Source organism: Puntigrus tetrazona, chromosome 25 (assembly GCF_018831695.1).
Source record: "Puntigrus tetrazona isolate hp1 chromosome 25, ASM1883169v1, whole genome shotgun sequence".
Lineage (NCBI taxonomy): Eukaryota > Metazoa > Chordata > Actinopteri > Cypriniformes > Cyprinidae > Puntigrus > Puntigrus tetrazona.
The window spans coordinates 12,721,716-12,737,487 of record NC_056723.1 but is presented as its reverse complement, the minus strand read 5'-3'; the positions used below and the strand labels follow the sequence as shown (position 1 = coordinate 12,737,487).

Here is a 15,772-nt window from a genome sequence, read left to right as displayed (position 1 = left end):
TTATACTGAATCTGGGTTTGCATTTAGTCTAGAACTACAGTAACATCATGTTCACACACAACGCCTCTGCACTTACTCCCGATTTCTCTCAACATGGCAACGCGAGAGCTGTCAGTCAATACGTAGGAAAGCAAATCCACTGCTGTAAAAAAGTTACTTTCTTGTAAATTAAATGCTACTTAATGTGTCACTTTACTATTTACTAGGTAAAGTCACGTTACTATTAATGCGTTACCCCTAACGTAAATTAAAAATGTAAAGCAAATGTAAAGTTTGAGGCCTCTAAGGCTACCGATGTAAGTTTTTTTCTCCCTGCGTATTTACACATATCCACGCTGTCTTCTGAGATGCATCACCACTGCTCAGATTCATTACGCTCGGCTCCCCACAGACAGAGAGAATAAGAGCTAGCATACCGCTAACCAAACGCAGGCTAATTATCTCCTCCGCTTTATCTCGGTTTTGGAGATTTCTGCGCAAGAGCAGATGGTGCTATGGGCCGCGTGTGATGATATCTCGTAAAAACACTCATTGCGACTCCTTTTATGATGCTTTCGTTCCTAATGTCACAGCGTAGATCATTTCCCAATATTGAACCTGTGAGACAATAAAGGCATCTTTTTAAAGATGCCTATGAATGAGAAGTGACAAGTTAATACTTTTCTTATGAAAAAATGAAAAGATAGAGTTTAGAATAGCCTAAGGCACCGAGCAATTGTCCACAACATAAAAAAAAAATGCTGTTTATTATGTCGGAGTGTAACCGAGGCAGACGTCCTACGTGTCTGCACATGCTGTCGCGGGAGCAGGTGGTTCTGGCGAACTCGTTGTGTAGGTTTATATAAATATATAAAAGCCTACTTGATCCAGATTTTAATCTAGCTCTGAGCTCATACTGGTTTGTCAGGAAGAGAAACGTAATCCTGCTCTTTACGTGAAAGATAAGCAAATAACGAAATAAAAGCACGGTATAAGAATTTACCAGAGGAACGGAGGTAGAGAGATAGACCTTGAAGTGCGTATTGGTTGGATTCGGGCCAGGCTGTTAGCGTTTAATCTTATCAAGCGCATCTAAACAAAAAAACGTGAGTAAAAAGAAGTGACATAATAAATGTTCCCATAGAAAACAAACGCTACTGTTTGTGCGGCGCCATGCTTGCTGTGCCAGGGGCTGAAATCTGCAATCCTGGATTTATCCAGGGAGGCAAAGCCAATAGGACCTTGTGATTGAGTGAGATTATCAGTGTGTGTGTGTGTGTGTGTGTGTGTGTTCCTGCTGCACGCTCGCACACGTGTCCCACCTCGACAGTTCGATTCTCATCCTCATCCTCACCACGATAATAAAGATAAAGAGGTGCTCTAAACAGATCAAGAGTCTTGTGTGTGTAATCCATGTGCAGCTCTGCGCCGTTCACGTTTCCGTACGACACACTGTCAGTTTATTCCTGCAGCTATGTATTAAAAAAAAGTCAAAAGTTACGTTTAGGTATTGGGTAGGATTAGAGATGTAGAATAAGGCATTAATATGTGCTTAATTAGCAATAATAAATGGCTAATAGACGCTTAAGCCTGCGTTGGTTACATGATAAGGTTAGGGACAGTTTCGGTGGTGCGCTTTAAGAGTGGGTTAAGATGTAAAAGATGAGTCAACAGTGTAATTATTAAAGGTGGAAATATTACAATTGTATGCACACAATAAGTGCATCGTACCACATGATTAATTTTAATGCAGTAGTAGTTAAGGCCACCTGATATAAGATGAAACCTAAGCTTGTGATTGGGTTTAATGGCATTAAATACACACACACACACACACGTTGTGTGTTATCGACGAGCTTCATGAAATTCAGCCAAACGTCACGCGAGGACAGCTGTTGAACAATCAATCGTGATATAACGCACGCAGAGCCGAGTTAAGAGCCAGAATATGTCTAGACTATTATTGAGGGCATTTTTTTTTTTTTTATTCAAAAGTAATCGAAAAAAATAAAAAGAACGCTATTTGAAAAGCAGCTGAGAGCTACAGAACAAAAGAAGTATTTAGAAAAAAGTGAAAAATAACAACAATTTGAAATAAAGAGCTTTCCTTGCTCGAGGGAAACAAGAGAGGGAACGGAGTAAAGGAAATGAGGTCAGTGGGTTTGCCCGTCTTCCCCATCTCAAAACCTTGCATAATTCATCTCTGGTTCCACAGCGCTCTCGGCACACAGGAGTTTTGCATCGCCCTGCCCCACTAACAGATGCTTTTTATAGATCAGAGAGGCAGAGAGGGCCGGGTAACTCTACACCCCTCTCGGAGACGGTCTTTACGGGACGTTAAGGGGCTGCTGGCTGGCGATCAGATGCGGCTGGATTTAGTGGAGCTCGACTGAGTTTTTTTTCTGATGCACGTGATTTACAGCCGCTAGTCTGATTCTGGGATATTGTTAGCAAAGTGCAATGCGGCCTAAGTGAATTATTTGTGAGGTTTGATCAATTCGAGTTCCATCAGTAACTTTGGCCTCAACACAACGCAAAATCACAATGGGAGCTGATTTATATCTTTGCATTGGTAAATCGCGAAATTGCGAAAACAAAAATAAATACATAAATAATAAATGAAACTAGTAGCCAAATAGCCAAACTCAAATTTTTACGCAATGAAAGAAGGCGGAGCTATTATTCTCGCTGTAGTGTTGCTGCGGGCGCCATGTTCTGGAGACGTCGAGTGTTGTTGTGAAAGCGAAACTACTCTGTTTGCGAGGAAAACAACTAGAAATCAGCGGTTAAGTTGTATTCACAACACTGTTCAAGAACATTTCAGCACAATTATTACAGACTATATGTACACACAGACTATAAAGAGGGACAATTGCAACTCTGCAAGAACAGTCTGGCGCTTCTGACTCACAACCTTTAATTAAGTGACATTTCCTCATTAAAAGAACCTGCTATTTACTATTCAAATGCACGTTTTCAGCAGCGTAGAGTAACGCTTGTTGATGTTTATGAGGTGCGATGCAATGTGATGCATAAAAAGACAGTACTAAGTCATGATAATAATTAATTATGCCCCTACCGGATTCAACAAATGCCTCATTTGTAATGGCTTTTATTGTTTTTCTGTCCTAGCTTTTCACATCATATGACCCCTTTAATAGATTTCATCATGTGACTGAATATTTACCAGAATAGTTCACCTAAAAATGTACATTTGCCGAAAATTCATTCGCCTTCAGGTCACCCAAGATGTAGATAAGTTTGTTTCTTCATCATATTTGGAGGAATGTTGCACTGCCGTCAGAAGAGCCGATAAAAACATCACAATAATCCGAGTAATCCACATCACTCATTACGTCCTGTGAATTACTCGGGGTAATGTTTTTATCAGCTGTTTAGACTCTCACTCTGACGGCACCCATTCAATAGAGAGCATCCATTGCTGAGACAACGATGCGATGCTACATTTCTCCAACTGCGATGAAGAAACGAACTCATCTACATCTCGGATTGGCCTGAGGGTAAGTACGTTTTCAAGAAATGGTAATTTATGGGTCAATCGTTCCTTTCAAATTGAGTGAGTACTGTTTTGATCATCTCCAGAACTGAAATCCCTCGAACACAAGGCCTTAGGTTAATGTGTAGTTATGTGCAGATGGCACGTTTCCAGAGCTTAACCGCGTTCAGCACAAAATAACACAGTGTCAGTCAGTGACGTGCTATAACATAAAGACAGGAGATTACAGTATCCATCACTCTCCTCTCCTCTGTCCCTTCAAACAATGGCGTAGTCCCCCCCTGAATATAACCATATACAAGCCGAACGCCATTATAAAACTCTATTTAGACTTCATACTAAAATGTATGCTCAAAAGCTAGATTTCACGCATGCATAAAAGTTTTTAGATTTATAAAAACCATGCGATAAAAATCATCCAATATCCTTATGCGTTAAAATAAATGTATGAAGATAAAAATACAAACATAAATGTTTTAGAGATGCCTTCACGTCGACCACCGAATCCAGCAGTGTTCACCATAATATCAAAGTAAACACATAAATAATCATCGCTCAAGTTAAAAAAATTCGAATAAACTACATATATCTAAATTCATATAATTTGGGTTTAACTTCTGCGTAATGACTTGTGTCATTTCAGCGCTTAATGAGAGTTTAATATTTAATGTAAATGTGTATACCGACATGAAAACAGCTTGAAATGTTTCTCACGAAGAGCTATTTCTACCTGATTAATTCATAGAAATGCGTTAGCCTCTGCATTCCCGAGGCTTTTGAGCAAGCGGTTCTCCCGACTTTTTTTTGTTTTGTTTTGTTTTGCCTCAATGACCATGATAACTAATTAGGGTATCCATTCGTTCATTCGTTCATATATTACAAATTAATTTATTATGCAAGAGCACGTTTTGGACGGGTCACAGGTTACAGGTTGTTGTTTTAAATAATCAATCGGTCTGGTCTGGTGTCGGTGATCTACGGCGATATTCTTCCCCATCTGTGCGTTATGTAACGTGACAGGTGGCAAGTCTGTGGCTCATGGGATGTTGTGCAATACACACACACACACACACACCCTTGCTTTGACACAGAAAAAAGACAGATTCACAGCTCCCCTGAGGAGAACGCCGTGTCTCTCTGAAAGTGGGACTTCTCTTCTTTAGCAACCTATAGGCTACCCAATATAAAAAAACACACCTATCACGTATAACTTGAGCGCATTTACAGGCACGAGGACCGAGCACAGAGACGCTGATGTCGTCACCCTCCTCCTAAATCGCGGTTGCTGGAGAGCGGCCCGTGTGGCAGGAAGTCCTTGTGTCTGGCCAATCTGTTTGTGCTACGCTGCAGTAGACCCGAAGAGCCAGAATCGTCCGTAAAACTAACCGCTTGCTTTTCCATCACAAATTGTTGGACCGAAATCGTCAAGGACTTCGTTTATCCATATGGCGTGGTTTCTTTAACAGTGAAATCTTTTTTATGGCTTCCAGTCCTTGTTTTACATTGATGCTTGTTGCTCGTCTTCTGCGGCGAGGCGTATAAATTATCACCGCCTCATACGCTGAGGCATACATCAGTTTATTGCTTTGGGTTATTGTGCCGGTTGGAATTGATTTTGGTGCTCCACTGAGTCTTTAATGGTTTGAAGATGTCAGTACAGTAGCTATTATACGTCTCGTGGCAGCAGCTGAGAAATGTTGGTTATTTGGCACGGGTTGGTATTAGATCTCATTTCTTCTTCTCATCGCATTCCTCGTGTCTCTGCCGTATGTGGCTCCTCTTGAACGAAAGCGCGTCGCTCTCTAGTTATGGCCGCTTTTTGGTTTGGTTGTCAGATCTCATCCGTTTGGGTTTCGGTAATCCAGTTTGGATCAGATTGTACATAACGTAACCCAGATACGGCACTTCCACAGCTTGTGGAACTATATAAACAGTTGTCTAAAATTGCTGGTTCCTATTAAAGCCTTCCAGGAGTCAGGATGCACAGTCGGGTCGAGCTTCATTCCGATAGTCCGTTTTATTCGCTATAAAAAACTTTTTTTGTCAACTAATTCTCATTAAGTTGCCACTACATGTCTACTAAGTCTAAGAGTGGACTGTTAGGGTAGGTTTCCAGTTAGTAGAATTGACGAATATTAGAAATGTCTTCGCTGCTGACCTTCGATGATCCTAACACTAACAGCTCGCCTTCACTTTTCGCTTTCTACGTTACAAAAGATGCATTTTAACTGCATCCAAATTAAAGTAGCCTTTGTCTAATCCAATGCGGTAAACACATCCTCAGCCGTCTGTCACACTTCCTACAATTATCATTAGCTGAGAATTCATCTCACGCTTTCGCGATTCAATGCTAAATGACAGATTTTCATTAATTATGGAATTGTATTATGAGAGCATTAATTAGTGCAATATCCATTACCAACACTCAAACGGTGCGATTCGCGTAGGACATTATACTCAAAATGCATTATCCTGGCGCTGCATGTTTCTGCAATAATGGGATAAGGTACACCGCAAGCCGGTCGAGGAGTCTATGGCCAAACACGCTTTGATGTGGACATAACTGAATATAAACCAACACTTCTGCAGAGGCCTAAACATCAAAGAGTCTCTTTCTCTCTATTCCCATCACATCTCACCTTCCCTGACCGGGACGCTTCTTCCTCTGCAGTCTCTCACATCACTCTTATGTCAAGGGCATGCACTGTTTGGGGGGCGAAATCCCGTTTTCATTTCAGTACTGCACAAATGCGTCGAAGAAGTCGGAGAAACCCACAAAACGCAAACAAGAAAGATAGGATAGGAATGCCGTAGCTATTTCGCCATCAAGCGCTCGAGACAGGCAAGGTTCCGGGGTCAGTGGATATTTGGGTTTTTGTCAGGCGTCTGGAAAAGCTTCAGGGCCGTTCTTTGATGCGGAACCGGGAATATCGAGGCTGACGGCAAAAGCAGTTGAACGGTTTAAATGAGCCGGAGCTAGTTTGTTCAGGTCTGTTGGCTGTTTAAAGTCTAAAGACCAAATTGTTGCTGTTTGTTTGGGTTTTGTTCGGAATGAAAATGTATAATTAAGACTAACTTCACATCTACTGTGTGCATTCTGTGTCCAGCTAATTATAAAAAAAAAATGAATTTGCCCAATTTTGCTAAAATTAGGAACTATTTTAATTCAGAAATTGTATACAATTTGATACCTTGAAAAAATATCGATATCGATACTATTTTTGATAACGCTGCCACAAGTTTTATGTAGTTTTTGGAAACCAAACACCCCCAAGTCTCAACAGATCTTGAAAATGCCCACCATTATCAACACACTGATGCATTTCTATTCAAGTGCCCTATTAGGGTCCGTAGTTTGGTTTTAAGAGTCCCAACAACAGGTTGGCATGCATGCTAGGTCAAAAAAACGCTTTCCTTTGCATTAATGCATTTATTTTTACTTTATCAGCTCATTGACTCCCAAACGATTCTCTCAACGATTCAAACCCCTCCTTTGCGCGACTCTAATCTGCAGCGATTGGTCGATTGGTCGCGTTCATCATGCAATGGCCGATAAAGCAATGTGCACAGCATTACTGGAGAAACGGATCATTTTAACGCTCCAAAAGCAGCGCCTTGCGCCGAAAAGAATGAATTAGGGTTTCCATGCAGACCAGTGCAGTCCTCAGATCTTGTCAGAACGGTCACTTGTTCAGAACGGCAAAGAGTGGGTCATAAGCTACCAGCTTCTTCAACGGGTCGACCGTGTTAACTCAAACCCAGTTTAGCTTCGTAGAGACCTTCACGGATTGCGAGCTATTCTTCCGGGGGGACTGCCCGTGTAATAACTGCACTTTGAATAAAAGCATCTGTTGAATGATCGCTTACTGTGATAACCAGAAACTGTCTTTGGTCTCTAAAGAAACAGCGTTCGGTGGCTTCGCCTCAGTCCCGGCGTGCCGCACGAGTCCTAAATAATTAACTGTGAGTCATTAAAGAGCTTCTAATGCCTGCAATAATCTGTATATCCGCTCTTAGATCGATAGCTAATGACCGTGCCAGAGTCGTGTCTAGGTAGTGGCACTATAAATACATGCCGCTGTCGTTCTGCTTAAAGGGGAAATGCGTAATTTACTGCGGGGCCATTTCACCGGGGCCATTCATTCTAAACACTAGATTCAGAGATAAAACTGAAGAAGGGTTTGTTAATAAAGCGCGTCCTCACAGAACTGGATCCGACTCTCCTTTTGGTTCTGCCCCCCCTAGAAAGCTTTCTCAATGACAATAACAATTTAGCATCAGCAGACCTGCAGGAAAGCAGTCAGGCCGAGTGAATTATATCAGGATTAACCTTTATAATAATTTTTGCTTCTCTAAACTAGAAGGCCGAGGCAAAAAATAGGCTAGATCTGCTTAATGAGACGGGAGTGCCGTGAATAATCTACGCTCAAACACACAAGAACGCCAGTTACCGAGTGACAACGCAGTCTTTTACCCAAAGTGCTTTAGTTTAGCTGACCACGTCCTGAGAAGCGTAATCATATCTGTTCGCGTTACTGTATCTCATTTCTTCAAAACAAGGAACATATGCGCTTTATCAAAACATAGACATGCTCCTCTAATATCGCAACAGTGCACCAAAGCCGCTCTCCTTTCCGTTCCACAGCGAGCTGCCAAAACCTGCAATACCGGCTCCTTCTTTTCCATTTCACCGTAATCAAATCATCAATCGAGTCAGAATCACCCTGAGAGCAGCGATTTTCAGCAACGCGTGATTTAATAGGCAGACGACCACTTAGTGCGTGCGGCGACCCCGTTAAACAAGACGAAGGAAGATCAATGAAAAAGTGTTTTTCCCGTAACCCCTGAGTCAAGATCTACCAGTGGCATGTTACTGATCTCCAACACGGCAGATATGAGAACGACGAGAGCGGACCGACATCCGGTGCCATGCTCGAGAAACTCAAATGCCAAAAATAAATCGAGTGAAGTTTGCTGCAGTTGAACTTCACAGATGAGTAGCTTTAATATAAAAATAGAGAGAAGTCCCTGTTAAAAAAAAATATTTAAGCGCGTCTGATAAAAATATGAAAAAAGCTAAATATAGATTTAGTTATGGGATCAAGCAAAGACAATAAATTTACTATATATATATATATATATATATATATATATATATATATATATATATATGCAAATTCCAGTCTTTACAGCACGATCACATTAGTACCAAATTAAAATATAAATTGCATTAGCATTCCTTTAAGATTTTCTAACATTGTGATTAAATAAATGTGTTAATAAAGCCTTGAATATAAATCCACTAAATCCACATTAGAGCTTGCTGTTGTTGAACTTCACAGATGAGCAGTTTAATATAAAATAGAGAGACATCCCTGATCAAATATGGGACCAAGCAAAGAGAATTAAATATAAAAAAAATAACATAATAATAATAATAATAATAAATAAAACACACACATATATATATATATATATATATATATATATATATATATATATATATATATATATATATATATATATATATATATAAAATTATGTTTTTGACATTTTATTGTCTTTGGTTATTCGCTTTGACCCATATTTAATATTTAAATACATACATATATATATGTGTGTGTGTGTGTGTGTGTGTGTGTGTGTGTGTATAGATATATATATATTAGTATGTAACAAACATCAGTTCTATTAGCATTCCTATAAACTCTTTAAGGTTTTATTAAAGAAAATTAAAAAAAACAATAAATATTGATATTTAAATGCCTTTGAACCCATTGAAAACTTATCTCACGCAATAATCATTCATAATCCTCGTGATCTAAAAGCGAATAAGCAAACCAGTTGTTCGACTCGCGATCCATTCATCAGAGCGATATAATATTCCAGCGGCATCCAGTATCAAACCAGCATGCGCCAAACACTTGATCGCGAACTTGAGCATATCATGAAAGCGTCTCCAAACCGGGACCTGAGCTACGGCTGCCCAGAGCCGCACTTTCTCCCCCAAAACCGCGTTCTCCCTCACGCGAAAAAAAAAACAAACCAGCGCTCTCACTGACCCTTCTGCTGCTTGAAGGACTGTATGGATCCGGAGTGATGCACCATGGTGGCGGTTCCCGACAGAGATCCTCGCGTGCAGAAGATGAAGGCAGGATACATGGGAAAGTATGGAGCGATCGCGTAGGTGTCTCTCCTCTGCGCAACCCAACACCTGTCTACCCTCGCGCTCCACCATCCGGGGCTGTTGTCATGGTTACGTACTGTAAGAGGACGGACGGACACCCTTCGGTGGCTCAAAGAATGACCCGCGTTCCGGGGGGCGTTCACACCGAACGTGTCGTTGCGTTCCGTCTGCGCTGTTTTGAATTATTAGACGCATGCGTCAGACGGACGTTACGTCGCGTCGTGTTCTTTGACGCGTCGGAGTTAAAAAAAAAAGAGCTCAACTTTAAAAGACACGTCTATCGTGCCATCCGTGCCGTTTTTATACTGTGTCGAGCTGTTTTTCACGCTCTGCGCGAGGAGATGAAATATAGCTGCGTGACTAAACTCAGAGGGAAATAACGCACCGTTATTATACCGTTCTCTGCATATAATTTCGTCCACCGGTTTAAACGATATCGTTGTCAGCACTTTGGCGTGGTGTGATGAATTGTTTTAGCCTGTGTCTGAATACAGTTACAGTGAAATCTTTCTAAAAGGGAGTGTCCATAATTGACGGGTTCACAAATAAGAGAAGAACCCGGGCGAGGTTATCAAAACGTGAACGCGAAACGGATCCGAAACGTTTGATAATAATAATTGCATATATAAGTTTATTTTGTAAACCTGTTATTTAAGGGTTACAAAAAGATTTCCTCAACAATATCATAGACCTTTTGAGAACGTTAAATCTTTTAACGTTATGAATGTAAAAAAAGCGTGAGAGAGGGAAGCTAGCCAAGCTTTGACGACCAACCACCAGAAGCTTTTCTTGATGATATGAATGGCGAATGCAGAATAAAGCCCTGTCGTGACGTCAAAAAAATACATTTAAAAATAATAATACGGTTAAAAATATAAATTTTCCCATTAGATAGAACTACCGCACACGTGGTTAGCACAACAACAATTCGGTGGCGTCCGGCTAATTTTGTTGAGTCGCGCTACTTCTGTTGTGTCGCAACTTTTTTTTCTGTGTCGTGTGTGTAAAAGCTTCAATCACAAGCCGGTGTCAGTGATGCGTTTCATGCCCTAGAATAAATCGTAAAAACATCTTGAGCGACATTGACCAGAATAATGGACCCCGAAGCGCTCAAATGCTAAGTCATTTCCAGGTTTTAGCATACAAAGACGCACGAAGTCTGCAGCACTCCATTAGTTATGATTGCTGCGTTTAGTCCTGTTGTTTCCTGTGCGCTTTAAAGGCTAGTAGGCTTGCAGTTGTTAGACACTAATGACTTTAGCTTCCTGCACAATCGGTGTCTCTGTAATGGTCAGCCCAGACGGCCGAATAACAGCTGGTCTCATTAAAAGTCATTCAAACCCCATGGGTACTGTGAACAGGGCAAAGCTGTTTGAAATATTATGGTGTCGTGTGATTCTGACTCCAGTCAGCCTAGCTGACTCGTTCTTTTATATCTAAGTTTGGGTTCAGGAGCATTATGATCCACAGACAGTTATGGCCAAACCTTTGAGACGGCGTCTTTACGTTTCGTGACAGGTGAAAGTCAATGCAGCCTATCTCATCCTGACTGAAATGTCACAAATCCTATGCAGGTTTCCACACCGAAAAAGAGTCTGACAGTGCTGGGGAAAAAAAAAGTGTACGAAATCAATATCCATTCAGGTTAGTGCTGACACCTCAACCATGAGTGACAAACGACAGAGACATCTGCTGAGACCAGCAAAAAACAATCAATCATATAATATCTAGCACCCGCACACATGAAAGAGTTAGCATGTATAAATGATATCTGCACTGATGCGTACTGACACATGTTAATTAGCTAAGTCAAGCAACGCTATTACTATCGCTCATTGGTGTTTTTAACAACCTCTAATGCTAAGTGTGAACATTCAGCCAGGGTTGCCTGGTTTTTGTAAGAAAACCTGCCCAGGTGCTTCATAAAAGTAGCTCATAACTAGCCCAATGGCATTTTGAAGGGGTTCCCGGTTAAAAAAAAAACATTCCAGGGAGTAAAATACAAGTTTTTTTGGTGGTGTTCCTCTGGTAAAGTACGCATTTCAGGGGATGAATATCAAGTTTCAGATGGGGCACTTCAACAAACAACCCGCTAAAACAGCATTAAAGTAGCAAATGCTGCGGGAAACCTGCGGACTTGGCAACACTGACTTCAAACGGTGAATTCTAGTGACCAAAATAATAATAATTCTTCCTCACATGAAGTTCCCAAACCTGTGGCAAAATGCAAACATGTTAGCATAGCGTCGCATAGCAAGTTACTTAGAATGGGGAAGCATTAGTAACAAAAAAATGTAAAGACCTAGTTCATCTACTTAAAAGACTCTTTCTCGTCAAGTAAGTGGTAATTGCCAGGGCAGGTTGCCATGAATTAGTGATAGGAATTCCGGTTCCTTTTAGAGAGCTCAGCTCAGCAATAAGAAAAAGCTCTTTTGCATCCCAAACAGCTTTTTATTTAGCGCCACTTCCAGCTATCGTTTAAATTATTCAAAGCAATTATACTAAACCTTTACAAAACACCACATCGTTCGTTATTTGTGGTGCGGAAACCTTGAATCGAGTAAAAACTTCTTGCACGGTATCACAGTAAACGTTTGAAACATAAACCATTCCCAAGGAATCATACTCATGATGGAACGGTGGCAGATATGTGCACCTCGGAATCAGCTCGTTCGTCAATGAAATATCACTACGGCAAGAAAAGAGTTCAAAATCAATGCAAGAATGCAGAGGCATAAGTGCAGGAAGTGCTTGTCTGGTATGGAGACAAAAAAAATTATACTGTACATAATGAACGTTCATGAACGAAATTACGATTTTAAAATCTTCCCCGTCAGCTGACGTTTGTTACGACGTCCTCTTCTAACATTAAAATGCGCGCGATAACCTTCATGTTAACCTCAGTAACTAAATGCACTTGACCAGCTAATGGACACTTCGCAGGGTGATTGACAGCGAATCTGACCAATCGTATGCCGGCGCATGAAAACATGAAAACATGATGTGTAGTGGCACGGCTCGCTAGATGTAGCAGCGGTAACTAAGAGGAGCTTGCCCTGTAAAGGGTCAATTACGCTTCGGCAATTTCAACTATTCAGAGCTTCTGCAAGATGTCTTCAAGACCAGGGTTCCTCAGATCTCACCCTGGAGGTCCGATGCACTGCAGAGTTTAGCTCCAACCCTGATGATCCCGAAGACATTGATTAGCATGCTCAGGTGTGTTTGATACGGGTTAAAGCTGAACTCTGCAAGGAAATGGATCTCGAGGTCCAGATTTGAGGATTACCGCTATAGACCATCAGTTTTGGTTTCAACCAAGATGGTGAGAGAAATCGAAACGCTGTCGTTTACCAGGATATCTTCTAAAACTTATAAAGAGTCAAACTGAAGTGAATAACACAGGCGGCAACACGATTTTTGGCACAAAGGGTACTCCATATCTCACGCGCTGAAGGCACCCAAGCCTCTTTAAATGATTGTTCGTGACGCTCTACATCTGAAAGCGCTATTGTGGACTCAAAAGGAGCACTTTTGCACTTGGCAGCATCAAAAGAGAAGGATTTTTCTTTTCTCTCCATTGCTTCCTAGACAACCACAATCAATGACAATGAGCGTCTCTTCTCATCCAGGATCACACGTCTCTCTTCCGCCTTCTTTCATGTTTGTTTTCTTCAGCACCTGACGTTCGGCTGGGCTGAACAAAGATGACTTATAGTCAAGATGGGCATGTGCAGTGGGTTGCGTCGCGCTCGCCCAAACGCTTTAATATCACGCGAACGCATTCCATGACTGTTGGAAAGCCAGGATATCGAGCTTCTCTATCCTCACTTTCACCCCCCCATCCTGTTTGTGTTTTTTCACTTCTGCAATCGCACGCGCCATCTGCCTTCCCCGCAAACAGCAGGCGATCTCCACTACATACTACAGTCTCCGTAGTGTCCTGCCGGAGCGCGTGCCTGTCCTCTCAACAACACACGTTCATAGCGGGATTCGCCACCATAATGGAGTTTTTGCCGATTAGCACTGGTCTTGTTTTGATATCCTGGTCAAATGACTTTGCTGCAGTGCGCCGCATGTCATTTCCGGAGAGCCGATGCTGCCCCCTGCTGGAGACATTAAAGCATGTTCAAGCGCCTGAGAGAGATGCACCGCGGCTGTCATTCAAGAGTGCCTGCAATTTATCTCAAAGCTTCTCAGCGATCTGTGCTTCTCTGAAGAATCAAAACAGGGCATCGCAGTCTCTTTCACTGATGAAATATTTATGAGAAGTTAAATCAATGAAGCGAGAAGAAAACAACAGACAGACAGCATGTTCTTATCAGAGTTCGTTTTGAGCCGATCGCTTCATCAATTCAGACCGAATGAACGTGTGCAGGATATTTAGCGCCATCGATTTTTACTCGTTTATAGACACATTCCCTCATTCGGATTTCGCCATAACAACACAAACCTGTGGAAATAACGCTCAGACGAAGATTTTAACAGCATTTGGACTGATTTGGACCAATTCGATTACAAAAAAAATATATATCTACAGACATTTTCCTGTACGCTATTCGTGCTGAGTAATTTTCGCTGGTCAAGACATAACAGAAGCATGTTAACTCGAAGATCACATTATTAACCACAGTGTTCAGTGAACATGAACATGCCCGTGGGTTCCCAGAATTCACTGCTGTTGGGAAAAGATGTGCTTCGACCCTCACTGTAGTCTTTGACCCTCCACATCAAACCCTCTCTTCCTTTCTTTCACGCTTCATAATATAGCCTACTCATCTGACAAAACACAACATCATTTTAAATGAACATTTTAATATTGTATCTGATTAGTATTTTCTACTGAACATTTTTTTGCACGTTACCATGTTATTATTATGTTATTACCGCATTTAATTTATTTTGATTGTTTATACTGTCACAGAATGTAAAATATATTTCTGCACGTCTTTAAGAAAGTTTAGCTGCTTTATTGTTTACGTAATTGCATAAATGCAACTATAATAAAGCATTTGAATATTAAAAATACCACAATATTGCACTACAAATAAAAAACGCACCCTTTTTTAATTATAAAAAGATTGTAAAGGCACTCAACATTTTTTTTAATTATACATGAACAACAGCAAAATCACCACTGAATAAAATAATAATAATAATTAAAAAAAAAAAACGTTATTGCTTTTTAAATATAGACACAATTCTGACTTTGCGAGTTTATATCATGCAATTCTGAATTTTTTTCTCATAAACGCTGCTTTATATCTCTCAATTCTGACTTTATATTTCATAATTGCTCGTTTATATCTCACAGTTGTGAGAATAACAAAGTCAGAACTTAAAAAAATTTATTCAGTGGAGGAAATGGGCTCCCATAAACATCAGTGTGCCACAAAACACAAATAATATAAAACGAATAATATGAATATTGTATTTATTATTTTATACATGATGTATGAGACTTTTTAAACTAGTTTCATACTACTTCAACAGCAGTGAACTCAAAGTAGAGACACTCATGCAGCGTGATCGATCGTCTCAGACTTCCTGTCATATCGATTATTTCGCGTCGAGTCGGAAACTCTTTAGATAAACACACTTCCACTTCACCATTTAAACGGACTCTTCTGTCTGCTACGATACAGTGGAAATTGATGAAAACAAAACATGAGAAAACTCACATTTCACCTTAAACTAATCAGGAATTGATTACGCAGTTGCTGCATGAAGAAACGAATTGTAGTTAGAACATCAGAACGAGTTTGACGATACAAAATTGCCAAAAGCTAATCGATAAAATCCCGAAACAAATACTGAATCGGTTACCAGACCAGTTAGCTGCAACCATAAAATAGCCACATTATGCAAATAATGCAACATAATTATGTTCAAATAGAGTACAATCACAAGCAATTGAGATTCGGTATGATTCAAGATAATTACCAGATTCCCGTGATGATGAAGGTCCGGTCCACTTCTCCAGCTCAAAGCTTTCTGCCTCACTGCAAGCGCCCCGGCTCTCGGACGTGATTGGCTGAAACCGCATCTCTGTTGCAAACAAGTCCCTCACCGCCGATGTTTGTCCGCCGCGG

General features: G+C 40.7%; 1 protein-coding gene across 4 annotated transcripts in view; it reads right to left on the bottom strand.

The window, feature by feature from the left end:
• Nucleotides 1–14,564, bottom strand: part of ano3 (anoctamin 3) — a 53,167-nt gene extending 38,603 nt beyond the window's left edge. For 2 of the 4 annotated variants that reach the window (XM_043228085.1, XM_043228086.1), the window contains exon 1: nt 9,559–14,564. In XM_043228085.1, coding sequence (XP_043084020.1) covers nt 9,559–9,658 — 100 coding nt within the window. In that variant the 5' untranslated portion in view covers nt 9,659–14,564. The remainder of the gene's footprint in view (nt 1–9,558) is intronic. The other 2 variants (XM_043228087.1, XM_043228088.1) reach the window with 2 other exon arrangements.
• Between the last annotated feature and the right edge of the window lie 1,208 nt (nt 14,565–15,772).